The 14191-nt window shown below is 43.6% G+C and overlaps 1 protein-coding gene across 3 annotated transcripts in view; it reads left to right on the plus strand.

Moving 5' to 3' along the window:
• The first annotated feature begins 9979 nt into the window (after positions 1-9979).
• The window catches only part of PANK3 (pantothenate kinase 3), a 30173-nt gene continuing 25961 nt past the window's right edge, over positions 9980-14191 (plus strand). For 2 of the 3 annotated variants that reach the window (XR_012882343.1, XM_075856412.1), the window contains exons 1-2: positions 10668-10936; positions 11265-11317. Coding sequence is in view for 2 of the 3 variants with exons in the window: in XM_075856412.1 (XP_075712527.1) it covers positions 10890-10936; positions 11265-11317 (100 nt within the window). In the remaining variant the exon portion in view is untranslated. Of the gene's footprint in view, positions 10055-10181; positions 10375-10667; positions 10937-11264; positions 11318-14191 lie in introns of those variants that run through there. The other variant, XM_075856414.1, reaches the window with a different exon arrangement.

Here is a 14191-nt window from a genome sequence, read left to right on the forward strand (position 1 = left end):
ACTCACAGTAATGACCATCAGCCACCCACTCACAGTAATGACCATCAGCCCCCCACTCACAGTAATGACCATCAGACCCCCACTCACAGTAAAATAACCATCAGCCCCCCACTCACAGTAATGACCATCAGCCCCCCACTCACAGTAATGTCCATCAGCCCCCCACTCACAGTAATGACCATCAGCCGCCCACTTACAGTAAAATGACCATCAGCCCACCACTCACAGTAATGACCATCAGCCACCCACTCACAGTAATAACCATCAGCCCCCCACTCACAGTAATGACCATCAGCCGCCCACTCACAGTAATGACCATCAGCCGCTCACTCACAGTAAAATGACCATCAGCCGCCCACTCACAGTAAAATGACCATCAGCTGCCCACTCACAGTAAAATGACCATCAGCCCCCCACTCACAGTAATGACCACCAGCCCCCCCACTCACAGTAAAATGACCATCAGCCCCCCATTCACAGTATAATGACCCCTCAGTAAAGAGACCATAAGACCCCTCCAGTAAAGTGATCATCAGTCTCAGCCCCCCCAGTAAAGTCACCATCAGCCTCCATCCCCCCCAGTAAAATGACCATCAGCCCCCTACAGTCTAGCCACCATCAGCCTCTGTCCCCCTCCCCCCGATAAAATGACCATCTGCCCCTCTAGTAAAGTGACCATCACAGAGCGAAAGTGTGCTTACCCCTGGGGAAGGAATAAATAAGGAGGTATAAGAACAACAACTCCCAGCATGTCCAGGCTATTATTATTGATATCAACGGACATTACAGGGAGGAGATATAAGAGGAGAGAACTACAACTCCCAGCATGCCCAGGATGTTATGTGATATCAAGGAAAGTTTACAGGAGGAGGTAGGAGAGAACTACAACTTCCAGCATGTCCAGGCTGTTATTATGTAATATCAGAGGACATTACAGGGAGGTATAAGAGAAGACTACAACTCCCAACATGTCCAGACTGTTATTATGGCATATCAGAGGACATTACAGGGAGGAGGTATAAAAGGAGAGGAATACAGCTCCCAGCATGTCCAGGCTGTTATGATGGGATATTAGAAGACATTACAGGAGGAGGTATAAGAGGAGAGAACTACAACTCCCAGCATGTCCAGGCTGTTATTATGGGATATCAGAGGACATTACAGGAGGAGGTATAAGAGGAGAGAACTACAACTCTCAGCATGTCCAGGCTGTTATTATGGGATGTAGAAGAAAGAGAGGATCCAGCGATGTATAATAAATGTGGGGAAACACGGTTTCCACTTTATTAGGATGTGAACAATAAATAGCGAACACAAGAAGAGTGACAAGGTGGTTAAGATGGCAAGTAAGTAGAAGCCTACGCGTTTCGAGAACAATCTGTGCTCTTATTCATGGCTAATTCGAATTACATATATATGTAGAGGTTAGAGTCAGACTGATTAATTGAGTCTGTGGACAGGAGTCTTTTATACAGGTGACCATTTAAGATAGCTGTCTTTAATGCAGGCACCAAGTTGATTTGGAGCGTGTAACTGGTCTGGAGGAGGCTGAACTCTTAATGGTTGGTAGGGGATCAAATACTTATTTCTCTGTGCACAATGCAAATAAATATATATAATTTTGAGAATGTGATTTTCTGTTTTTTTTTTTAAATATAATCTATGTCTCACTGGTAAAATTAACCTAGCCTAAAAATTCTAGACTGTTCATGTCTTTGACAGTGGGCAAACTTACAAAATCAGCAAGGGATCAAATACTTATTTCCTTCACTGTATACTATATACAAGAGATATCAAGAAAGTTTACTGAAGGGGGGGGAACTAAGGGGGTGCTGTCATAGGTTCATGAAAAACAGATTACCGGTAAGTAATCCATCTTTTACCCTTTAGCCTATGACAGCACCCCTGGAGATGTAAAATAGAACCCCAGTTTTAGGGCGGGACTACAGCTTGTAGAACTTTCCTACCAAAGTCAGTGACTGAATGCAACTGTAATCTATAATGCTTAATAAAGGTGTGGGGTGAACTCCATGTAGCCGCCCTGCAAATCTGGTCTAGAGATGTGTTGGCTCTTTCGGCCCAAGTAGCTACAGCTCTGGTGGAATGAGCTCCAAAGAACTCTGGGGGATCAGTGTTCTGGCCCACATAGGCGAAGTGTATGGCCTGTTTAATCTACCGTGCTATTGTCGGTCTGCTAGCTGCCGAACCCACTATTTGAAGCCTGGAATTGAATAAGGAGATTCTCTTAAGACCTCCAGTCCTTTGTGAACTCCAGGTAGTGCACTAAGCATCTCCTTACGTCTAAACAATAAAATTCCTGTTCCCTTGGATTTTCCGGGGAGTCACAAAAGGAGGGAAGAATAATCTCTTGGTCCTGATGAAAAGGGGAAATTACCTTTGGCAAAAAACCTGGTAAGCTCTTCATAATTACCCTAATTACCCTATCGTCCAATACTAAAGTGTAAAGGGGGAAAAGCCGAGAGGGCCTGAATTTCACTTACCCTTCGTGCGGTGGTAACCGCTAGTAAAAACGTCATATTTAGAGTGAGAAACTTGATGGACAGGGAGTCCAAAGGATGAACCCATCAAAGCAGTAAGGACTAAATTGAAGTCCCAAGGTGGGACTGAAGACCTTATTTGGGGTCTTATCCTGGAGGCCGCAATCAGGAACCTTCTAATGCAGGGGTGTTCTGCTAATCTGGAATCATAGGAGTTTGGGGCAGAAATCTGTACCTTTAATGTACTGGGCTTGAGGTTTTTGTCTAGCCCTGCCTGGAGAAAGTCTAAAATCTGGGGAATATCTGGATCTGCTAATGGATCTATATCAATTCCTGAAAAGGTAAGAAAAGTTTTTCAGACCCTTAAATATATCTTAGAGGTAACCTGCTTCCTACTAGACAGTAAAGTAGAGATGACAGTCTCAGAGATACCTCTTTTCCTGAGGATTACCCTCTCAGTCTCCATGCTGTAAGATGTCTGGATGAACTACTGGGCCCTGGGATAGGAGATCTAGTCTGTCTGAAAGGATCCATGGTTGGATTACGGACAACTTCCTCAGCCAGGTGAACCACGGCCTCTTTGGTCAAAATGAAGCAATCAGGATTACAGAGGCTTTGTCTTCTCTGATCTTTTTTAAAACTCTCGGAAGTAGACAGAGTGGGGGAAAGGCATAACCATGTTCTAGGCTCCAACTCTGAGAGAGAGCATCTATTGCTACTGGATCTTCCCGAGGATCTAGGGAAAAGAATCTGGGCACTTTCTTGTTCTTCCTGGTAGCGAACAGGTCTATGGAAGGATTCCCCCACCTGGCCACAATGATCTGGAAGACGTCCTGATTCAGAGACCACTCCTACTGCAGCAACTGTCTTCTACTCAAGAAGCCTGCTACCCGATTGTCCCTTCCCCTTAGATGGACAGCAGAAAGGGACGATAGATGTAGCTCGGCTGGGGAAAAGATCTCTGTAGCTAACTTCATCAGAAGCCCTGATCTCGTACCTCCCTGATGGTTTATGTATGCTACTGTAGCCGTGTTGTCTGAAAGAACCTTTACCCTTTCCTGAAAGTATAGGAATTGTGCTTCTTATTGTCTGAAGTACTGCCTCCAGCTCCCTGTAATTGGAAGATCTTATGGAGGTTTGAGGATCCCACTGACCCTGAAGGCAGAAGGATTCGCCATGGGCTCCCCACCCCCAAGGACTGGCATCTGTTGTAATGTTCAGAGTTGGGGACATCTCCCATGAAAAAAATACAATGGAGCGGACCTCAATAGTTGGTGGGCGTGCAACAGTTAAATTCAAAAAAGGCTGCCTGCCGGCAGAAATAAGCCCTGTTTTCCAACCATTATTAAAGAGTAAAAATAAAAAAGTCTTTATTCAATTTGCAACAAGGACAGACTACATGAAATTTAAAAGTTAATGTCCATTTCTGACAGCAATTAGCACAGTGCCAGACGTAAGAGCTCTGTCTAGAAAGGGTTAAGTACCACAACCACAGAGCGCTACATGCTGTTAGTTATTAGTTAGATTCAAAGGTGTCAATAGGACAATTATTAAAATAAAGGTAGAAGCCCCCCCTCAAATGGACATTAACTTTTAAATTTCATGTAGTCTGTCCTTGTTGCAAATTGAATAAAGACTTTTTTATTTTTACTCTTTAATAATGGTTGGAAAACAGGGCTTATTTCTGCCGGCAGGCAGCCTTTTTTGAATCTCCCATGAAACACCCTTCCTGAGGTTCTCAACTTTCATCCACCACCTGAGCGAGAGTCTGGCTACTGAGGAAAGGAGCAGGGAGTGATCTAGTGAGCGCTTGCTCTTGTCCCATTTTTCTAGTATGTCCCTCTGCAAAGGTCTGGACCTGAACTGAGCCCACATTATGGCCGGGATACAGGAGGTCAAAAGGCCCAGGACCGACATAGCCCTTCTGAAAGAAGTCAAATGATCTAAAAAGAGGACTGAGACTCTTTCTATCAAAAGGCTGGTTTTTTCCCTGAGGGAGAAAAGACATCTGTTTGGAGGAGTCTAGAAGGATCCCCAAGAAAATGCAGATTTTGGATGGGGTCAAAACTGATTTGTTTATATTCCAACCCAGATCTATGAAAGTCAATTGTACTGACCGTAGATGGAGTGTCAAAGTCTGGACGGTGTCTGCCACTATCAAAAAGTCATCTAGGTAGGGAATGATTAGAATGTCCTTTGTTCGAATATATGATGTCATCTCTGATATAATCTTGGTAAAGACTCTCGGTGCCTGAGAGATGACAAACGGGAGCGCCCTGTATTGGAGGTGGATTAGGGAGTCGTTCAAAACTACTGCCACTCTCAGATACTTCTGGTGAGTGATGCAAACATGGAAATAAGCATCCTCCAGGTCTATTGATGCCATCATACAATCCCAGAAAAGAAGATTTACTGTAGAGGGGACACTCTCCATCCGAAACTTTTAGTAAATCAAGAAGGCGTTTAGTTGCTTTAAATTTATTATTACCCTGAATCGGCCCTCCTGTTTTTTACCAGAAAAAGGGGGGCATAGTAGCCCTTCCCTATCTCTGGTCTCGGGACTGGTATGAGAACCTCCTTCCTGATAAGAGAAATAACCTGACTCTATTGCCTGCTGTTTCTCTGAATCCTTTTGACTCTTCGTGAGGAGGAATCTGTCTGGAGGAGAGGACATGAATTCTAGCTTGTACCCAGGTTTTATGATATCTAGAACCCATTAGTTAGAGGAGATCCTTTCCCATTCTTGATAGAAAAGGGATAAGCGACCTCCTACACTGCTCCCTCTGGCGTCATTGCTGGTGATCTTTATATTTGGGATCGCTCTGAGGCTTTAACAAGAAACCCGTTCTTTTTAGGGAATTTAGAGGATCTAAAATGCTGTCCCTTGGACATGGGTTTTCTATTAAATTTCCTGGGATGAAAGGAGTCTGGTTTGCCTTGGGTAGGAAACCTCTTCCTCCTATCGGATGCTTTATCCAGGAGATCATCCAGAGGGGGGCCAAACAAAAAAATCACCTGAACAAGGGATAGAACAAAGTCTCCATTTGGAGCCTGCATCTCCTTTCCATGTTTTTAGACATATTGCTCTTCTGGCTGAATTGGATAAGGCTGCGGATCTGGCTGCCAGACGCACCGAGTCCACTTAGACAAAACCGGGAGGGAAGCCAGTATCTGATCCTTAGAAGTCTTGTCCCTGAGATGAAGCTCCAACTGAGCTATCCGTATTTTGAGAGACCTGGTCGGCTTAGAGGCTTCCCAGGTTCTTTTAAGATAATAGTCTGCCTTCCTATCCATAGGATCGGGGAGAGACCCAAGATCCTCAAACGGTAAGGCATTCTTCCTGGATATCTTCGCTACCGGGGTATCCAATCTGGGAAAACTATCCCAGTCTTTACTTAAACCCTCCTCAAAGGGATATTTTCTCTTAAAAATCTTGGGAATGCCTAATTTCCTGTCAGGGTTCTCCCATTCCCTTTTAATGAGGCTGGATATATTCCCGTGAACAGGAAAAGTTCTCTGTTTCCTAGGACCCAGGCCCTCAAACATAATGTCCTGAACAGACCAGGGTTCCTTGGGGTCATCGATATTCATAGTGGCCCGGATTGTTTTAAGGATTTGGTGCACGTAATCCGCTGGGAACAAGTTCTTCCCTCCACCATCCTCGTCAGAGGAAAACTCAGAGGAGCCCAGCTCCCCTTCCTCCTCAAACCTTTCCTCTTCACTAGAGGAATTAGAAACGCCTAGGTCTTGCCAGACGAGGTGCTAGGACGATCATAATTCTTTCTGAGGGATCTAAGGGAGCTCTTAACCTTTGTACGCACTATATCCCTTATGCTAGAGGCAAGGCTAGGGGATTCTTCTGCTAGGATCTTATCCAAACAAGGTTGGCATAACCGTATGTGATAAGAGGCTGCCAGATTCCTACTACACACGGCACATTCTTTGTTGCGAGCCTTGTTTACTTTTTTTCTGGGACCCTCTCGGACCTAGGAAACATGTAATATACAAGGAAGGACAACATTAATAATGTGGAAAAAAAATAAGTCCGTCCTACCATGCTTCTAGAAGATCCCATGCCGTCTAAAGTACTGGACTGGAGGACCTTCCTGGGTCTGATCGCTCAGGTCGTTCCATGCGTCCTGCTGCTTCTCCTAGAGCTTCCATGCTGGTTGCTTTGATGGAGAAGGAGCCGTTCTGGTTCATGCCTAGGATTGGCTGGGGAGGCTCCCAGGCCAGGACGCGCTGTTGCCGCTCCTCCCCACATGGGCCGCCGGAGCACCGCTTCCTGGGTCGTCCGTGCGTCATTCCCACCGGAAGAGACGTGCGCGACCGGAAGTGGTCACTGCAGTGCGCCGGAAGCGGCCGAACGCTGGGTCAGGAGACCTGGTACTCTGCCAGTAACCGGAGCCAGGCCTGACCACAGGAGAGAGTCTTCCCCCAGAGGAGACCCCACCCTTGGCGGAAATCTACCATCTCCGTAGAGGGAAGCGGTGACCAGGAGAGGAGGGAGATACCAGCCCCAGACTACAAGTTGCTCCTAAGAGGCTTATACCCTCAGAAAACCTCCAGGAACACAGGTGAGTACCTGCTGGAGGGTCTGCAATCCTGGAGAGATTGTCTTGCTACAGGACAATCCCATCCAGAGGACAGGAAACCTGACTGGGTGTGTGGAGAGGTGTGTTTTTTATATCGTCAGACTTCCTGTCCAGCGAATGGGATGTCTCTCCAGGGGTGCTGTCATAGGTGAAAGGGTAAAATAAAGTATTTTCTCCATCCCATAAAATAAGGATGTCTTCAATATAACGACCCCAAAACAATATGTGACAAGTGTGAAAAAGTAAATCCTCTGAAAAAAATCGGAATATTTTCCCACCACCCTAAAAATAAATTTAGGCAGGTGGGTGCACAAACCTTAGTGCTGAGAAAGTATTTGACAGAATCGAAACCAAGTTCATGATGGATATTGGTATACAGTAACTCAACATCAATGCTAGCTATAAATGTAGTAGTGGGGACATTAATTTCATGGATCCTGGTGACAGTGTCCTTATTATCCCTTTGGTATGAGGGCAAGGGTGGTAAAAGGTGAGAGGATTTGGTCTACATAAGTACTGATACCTTGTGTGAGGTGAGTGGTTTTGTGTAAAAGGTGGCCAAAGTTGGATTTGGATTGCACATCCGTTTAAAATCATCTAAGGTAATAAGGTCACACGTTTTAGCCTCAGTAAAGGCATGTTCACACGGAGTGTTTTCAGGGGTATTTCGGGGCGTTTACGCCTTCAAAAGATAGAAGCAGAACGCCTCTAAACATCTGCCCATACAGTGTTCTGTTCCAGCGGGGCGTTTTTTTTTTACTCGTTTTCCAAAAATGGCACGTAAAAAGACACCCGCGAAAAATAAATGCATGTCACTTCTTGGGACGTTTTTGGAGCAGTTTTTCATTGACTCTATAGAAAAACAGCTCCAAAAACAGCTGTAAAAAGGCTGCGAAAATCGCTAGCGGCTTTTAAAACGTCTGAAAATCAGGAGCGGTTTTCCCTTGAAAACAGCTCCGTATTTTCAGACGTTTTTAATTTTGTGTGTGCACATACCCTAAGAAGGTGTAATCGAGAATGAAATTGATCTGTAGGATTTTTGTCCAAAATAGTATAAGTGGTAGCGTCATCCAATAGTCATGAACCATGCCAGCATACTCAGTGCAAACCATAATTATATTTCCTCCGTTATGCGAGGGTTTGAGTTCCTAATTTTTGGATAATTCCTCTAATGCCAATTTTTCAGCTTCACTAAGATTGTCAAAAACTTTGGATTAAACATAAATCTGCACTAACCATTTTGACAAAAATGTCAATGTTTCCATACTGTGAGAATGGTGGTGTATTCTTAGATTTGGGACCTATACATGAAAAGGGGCCAGTTGCTTCACTGGCTGCATATTCATTTTCATTATAAAGGTCTGCAAGATCTCTAATATCTTTCTCTTTACGATTCACACCACTAGACTCACGTGGATTCACTTTATAATATCTGTTTAAAGACAGTTTTCTGGCAAAAAGATTGATATCTTTAGTCAATGTGAATTCATAATATGCTGGGGTGGGAGTATATGATATATCCTTTCTGATAAACGTGTATTTGAAAAGAGGATGGATTGAAGATTTGAATGTCTCTCTCCATAGTATCAACTATTGGTACATTCTTTAGCACTATTTGTTGCTCGGTCCCTAACGTTGGGTGGCCGGTCCTAAAAAATAAAATACATATTGGAAAGAACTGCACTGGTACCTACAGGGCATGAAATGCTTGTCCCATTCAAATTAGTCCCCGATAAAATTGGGTGTCGCAGACGTAATTTGGGTCGATAGTAGAGGCATTGATCCGATTTGGCTGGCATGGTGCAGTATTAGGGTATGCTCACAAGCACTGTTTTCAGACATAATTCGGGTGTTTTACGCCGCAAATTACGCCTGAAAAAACGGCTCCATTATGCCTACAAACATCTGCCTATTGCTTTCAATGGGTTTTACGATGTTCTGTTGCCACGAGGTGTAATTTTACACGTTGCTGTCAAAAGCCGGCGCGTAAAAAGACGCCCGCGAAAAAGAAGTGCATGTCACTTCTTGGAACATTTTTGGAGCCGTTTTTCATTGACGCCATTGAAAAACAGCTTCAATAACGTCCGTAAAATACGCAGCGAAAAACGAGAGTTGCTACAAAAATGCCGGAAAACAGCTCCGTATTTTACTAAGCCGTGTGAACATACCCTTACTGTGCATTTTAAAATATACCAAGATCCCCTGACATGTTTCACCACAGACACGGCATCCTCGGGGGTATTGTGGCTAACGGTGGACACTTCACTTCTCCCATTTATAACCTCTACTGTGACATCATATGGGCTGATCAGTGCTGAGGTCCAATCAGATCCGCTAATTCGGTCAAGCCCATCAGGCTGTGGTGAAACACGTCGAGGGGGCTCGTTGCATTTTATTTTATTTGTTTTTAAATCTTAATTTTTATTGATAGATTTTATACAATACAAAAAATACACATAAAGGACCAGAGTCCAGTTGAAGCATTACATCAATCAGAACAACATCAAGGGGCTCGTTGCATTTTAAAACATTGCAGTTATCGGATAGTTGCACGTTAATAGCGGACGGTAGCCGCAAGTCAAAAGGATACACAACGAAGATGTTACACTAATTTTGCAACAGTTGTTGCTATATTTAGATTCTAACATTACCTATGCTATCAGACCGCAGTGGCATTTTTAATTAAGTGTGGATACGTCTGGTAATATACTTTATTGAATAAAGTTAATTTTATTTTCCTATTCATTAGTTATTAGGCATCTGGGAAACAAGGGCTTTATCTTGCTTTATGCTGTAGTTAGACAACAAGGCGTGAACTACCATCAAGCTGCCTTACACTGATTGGTCAGCATCAGAGGCTGGAAAGCTAGCGCCACAATATTGGCTAACTACAAAAAATGTGCATATGTGGAGCCAACAGAGGGCCACATCTCAATGAGCAGTACTGCACAAGGTATACAGGTATGAGAAAATACTCGCACAATAATACATACCCATATATAGATAAGAATAATATACATGGACCTAAAATAAAGATGCCCATTTTGCGCCAATTATGTCTGTTTTCTGCCTGCTTTATTCTCCTCAGGGCACCTGGGTCATTGGAATCAATCGAATAAGTTCTGTTACTGAACCAGTGAAAAATAAAAACACTTTCTCCTAGAATAAGAAACTGATGAATAGAAAACCAACGTCAGGACCATCCTGCTAACTAGATTATGTCATCCTTTATTAACACTGCGCATTCCCCATTACACGGACAGTGGTGCGGAGGATTGTTGGTAAGTTACAGGCCAGCCAGAACTCGTGTCGTTTGGTACCAGACGCCATTTTAATAATCACAGACGAGTAATGGAGTATAAGAATAAACCTACGTTACTAGACTGGGGAAGGGGGTTACAATACTTTCAGCATGTTTCTCGCACTCGGCTCAGTTCTAGATTTCAGTCACACGAGCTACCATGTCTGAAGCGCCCTCCCCAGAACCGTTCCGACTAGTATGAACGAGCTGCTACTAGTGACTTGTACGCCATTCCCCACACTGCCCTCCTCCTCACACAATGGAAGACTCTGTGCCGCGCGTCACTAGTGATCATTCCACAGCCGAGCTGTTCCCTATTGGCCGCCACCTCTCGCCCTCAACCCATTGGCTACAACTCGCCTGGCGTGAGCTTCTCTCCCCCTCCATCAGCTGCGTACAGCACGGATATGACTGCAATAACTTCCCTATACCGCCCGGACTGCCGCTCCCTGTACCTCGCAGGCAGGAGACGCCATTAGCTAACCGTAATTCCGCATGCACAGCTCCTCACCTGTCACCATAAACACACACATACGTAACAGGTAAGAGTGAATGCGCTGTGGTTGTAGGGATTTGTAGTTCACCGTCTTAGCTCGGGCTTGAAGAAGGTTCCAAAAACTACAATTCCCGGCTAACCCTGAAATAGCATGTGGTGACGTCACGTCCGGGCGGGCCAGACGTGAGAGGATGTTGTGAATGTTTGCATGACAGGGGATGAAGGCGGGGCTTGTGTGTAATCACCAGTGACTGTGTGGTGGGAAGAGTGAGGGTGACAGCTGACTGTGGACCAGGCAGAGCAGTGTGTTACAGTATCCCCCATAAACATTGCCGGTGCCGCTGTGATTGTGACTGTACATCTTGTATCCACAGAGAGGAGAGAATTCCGCTTACAAACATGAAGATCAAGGATGCAAAGAAGCCATGTAAGTGTCATCTGTTCCTGCTGTTGTAAGGGTTAGCTGAGGGGTGCAGTGCAGGTTTATAAAAAGGATCTGAGATAAAGTTATAAATAAAATAAACTTTCCCATACACCTATTTTCTGATTATCAACTCACTGGGGTAATCATGTGTCGTCAATAGTGATCACGTGATTGCAGCAGCTCACAGTGGTACGCAGCGGTGACATCACCATGGATGACGCCTCAATACTAAACAGAGGAGCAGTGGAGGAATTGCAAAAGTGGCTGTATGGGAAAGTTTCTTGTCTTTTTTAAGATCTATATTTTATACCTAGTAAACCTCTTTAAAGGGGTTTTCCCCACAAACTAAAATAAAGATAAATGTCGGTTATACATTTGTGCAATTACATGTTATTTTCTAAAATGTCCTGTTATATTATTACCACGCCTCTGTCAGAAGTTTTGTTGTGTTACTGGTTGTCCTTGGATCCGACCATAACCCATTCCTCTGGCTATGGTCGGGAAAAGACACATCCCGACCATAGTAGTCGCTTTCAGTGTTCTCATTAATGCGCTTTATTTAGTTTGCACTCGGGAACTTCCAATTATTCCTGAGTGCTTGGTGTGACTACAAGCCTGTAGCTGCTACTGCGCATGCACAGCAGTAGCACTGTCCAAATCCGCGCCTGTACTCGGGAACTGGCAACTGTACCCGAGTGCTTCTGCTAAACTTGCACTTCAGCAAGACAGTATGTACCCGTGAACCGGTGGCTGTTCCCGAGTGCAGGCTCAGATTTGCACAGCGATGCTACCGCAGTACCAGTGCTTGTAGCAGACGCTGAAATAGTAAATTAGAATCACTCGGGAACAACCGCCGGTTCCCGGGTGCATACCGTCTACAGTATAGAAGAAGTGCATACTATGGTCGGGATGTGTCTTTTCCCGACCATAGCTAGAGGAATGGGTTATGGTCGGATCCATGGGCAACCAGTAACACAAAAAAACTTCTGACAGAGGCGTGGAAATAATATATCTTTATAACATTACATATTAGAAAATGACATGTAATTGCACAAATGTATAACCGCCATTTCTGGACACATTTAACTGTATTTTAGTTCATGGGAAAACCCGTTTAAGAACTTCTCTTGCTGGTTCGACAGACGTTGTTAGGTCTTCTTCACATACGCTGGATACCGGTGAGCTGCCGCTTGCTGTGTCATCACTGGTCATCGTAGTCTCCCTGTAGATATGTATTTGACTAATTCCCGCAGATCATTAGAATGGTACACTTAGTTCTATAATCCAGATCACTCCAGAATGTTACACGTAATAGGGGCGTGTCTTCCTAGTCACATCAAGTACGGATTATTCATAAACGGTCTCCACCACATTTCCGCAGTAGTCTAGTGGTACAATTCCAATGAAACCTTTTGTGAGCTAGAGAAAGTACATTGTAAGCTCCACTGAGAGATGGGAGTAATGGCAATCTGTTTACTGTGCTGCAGAATATGGTAGGATAATATAAATAACCGTATACAATACTAGTAGTTGTCGGGTCTTCTAGATCCTACAGGTTTTAACTGACATATATTCACAAAAGTAGAAACTTCAGAAAGTTGTAGCGCTTTGTACATGGCGTCGAAAATTCATTCTCCCTAAACTTATATGATCAGTCAGTGGACAGTTAACTCAAGCACTGGGATGCACTAAAATAATATGTATGGCCTGAAGGACGTGAGCTGAGTTTGCCTGATCTCCGTGTATAGAGCAGTGTTTGTTTATTTGTTTCTTTCCTACTTGCTGTTTCTGTAATTTTGATATAATTTTATGATTAAATTAGATTTTGGGGCAGTAGCGACACTGATCTCCTAAAGCCCTTACAGTACTGTTATCTTAATGGTGTTACCAAAACCTCCCAAGAATGGCTCTACTTTGAGGAACCCGTTTCTCAGACAGTCCACTCTTTTTGCTGATCATATTCTGGGCATACGCGTTTCAGTGCACTGTTCTTATCTTTGGACATTGCTCTTGTTGTCTGCATCCACTCATCACATGAGTGTTCTTCTAGAGAATACCTATTAAAAGTTAGGATGTGCCAGGAAATATTTTTTATAGTTAATTCTCAATATTGTCCATTAGCGATATTGCAGTGATGCTAAACAATAGTTGGGTGATGTAAGTGCCTTAACCCCTTAATGACCAGCCTATTTTAGACCTTAATGACCAAGCCATTTTTTACGTTTTTCCATCGTCGCATTCCAAGAGCTTTAACTCTTTAATTTTTGCGTCGACATAGCTGTATAAGGTCTTGTTTTTTGCGGGACAAGTTGTATTTTTTAATAGCACCATTTTGGGGGACATATTATTTGTTGATTATCTTTTTTTGGGGGGGAATAGAAAAAAACCTGAAATTTCGCCACGCTTTTTTGCGTCTTAAATCTACGCCGTTTACCGTGTGATATAAATAACACAATAACTTTATTCAGTGGGTTGTTACGATTGCAACGATACCAAATTTGTATAGTTTTTGTATGTTTTACTACTTTTACACAGTAAAAACGCTTTTTTTTTTTCAAAATTATTTGTTTCTGTGTTTCCATATTTGAAGAGCCGTAACGTTTTTATTGTTCCGCCGATGCGGTTGTATGAGGGCTTTTTTTTTGCGGGAAGACTTGTCGTTTTTATTGGTACCATTTTGGAGTAGATGCGACTTTTTGATCACTTTTTATAACATTTTTTTTAAGTCAGGATGCACAGAAAACAGCAATTTTTCCATAGTTTTTTATTACATTTTTTACGGCGTTCACCTTGCGGGTTAAATAATGTAATAGATTTATAGTCTGGGTCGTTACGGACGCGGCGATACCAAATATGTGTAACTTTTTAAATTTATTT

The sequence above is a fragment of the Rhinoderma darwinii genome, chromosome 3 (assembly GCF_050947455.1).
Source record: "Rhinoderma darwinii isolate aRhiDar2 chromosome 3, aRhiDar2.hap1, whole genome shotgun sequence".
NCBI classification, from domain to species: domain Eukaryota; kingdom Metazoa; phylum Chordata; class Amphibia; order Anura; family Rhinodermatidae; genus Rhinoderma; species Rhinoderma darwinii.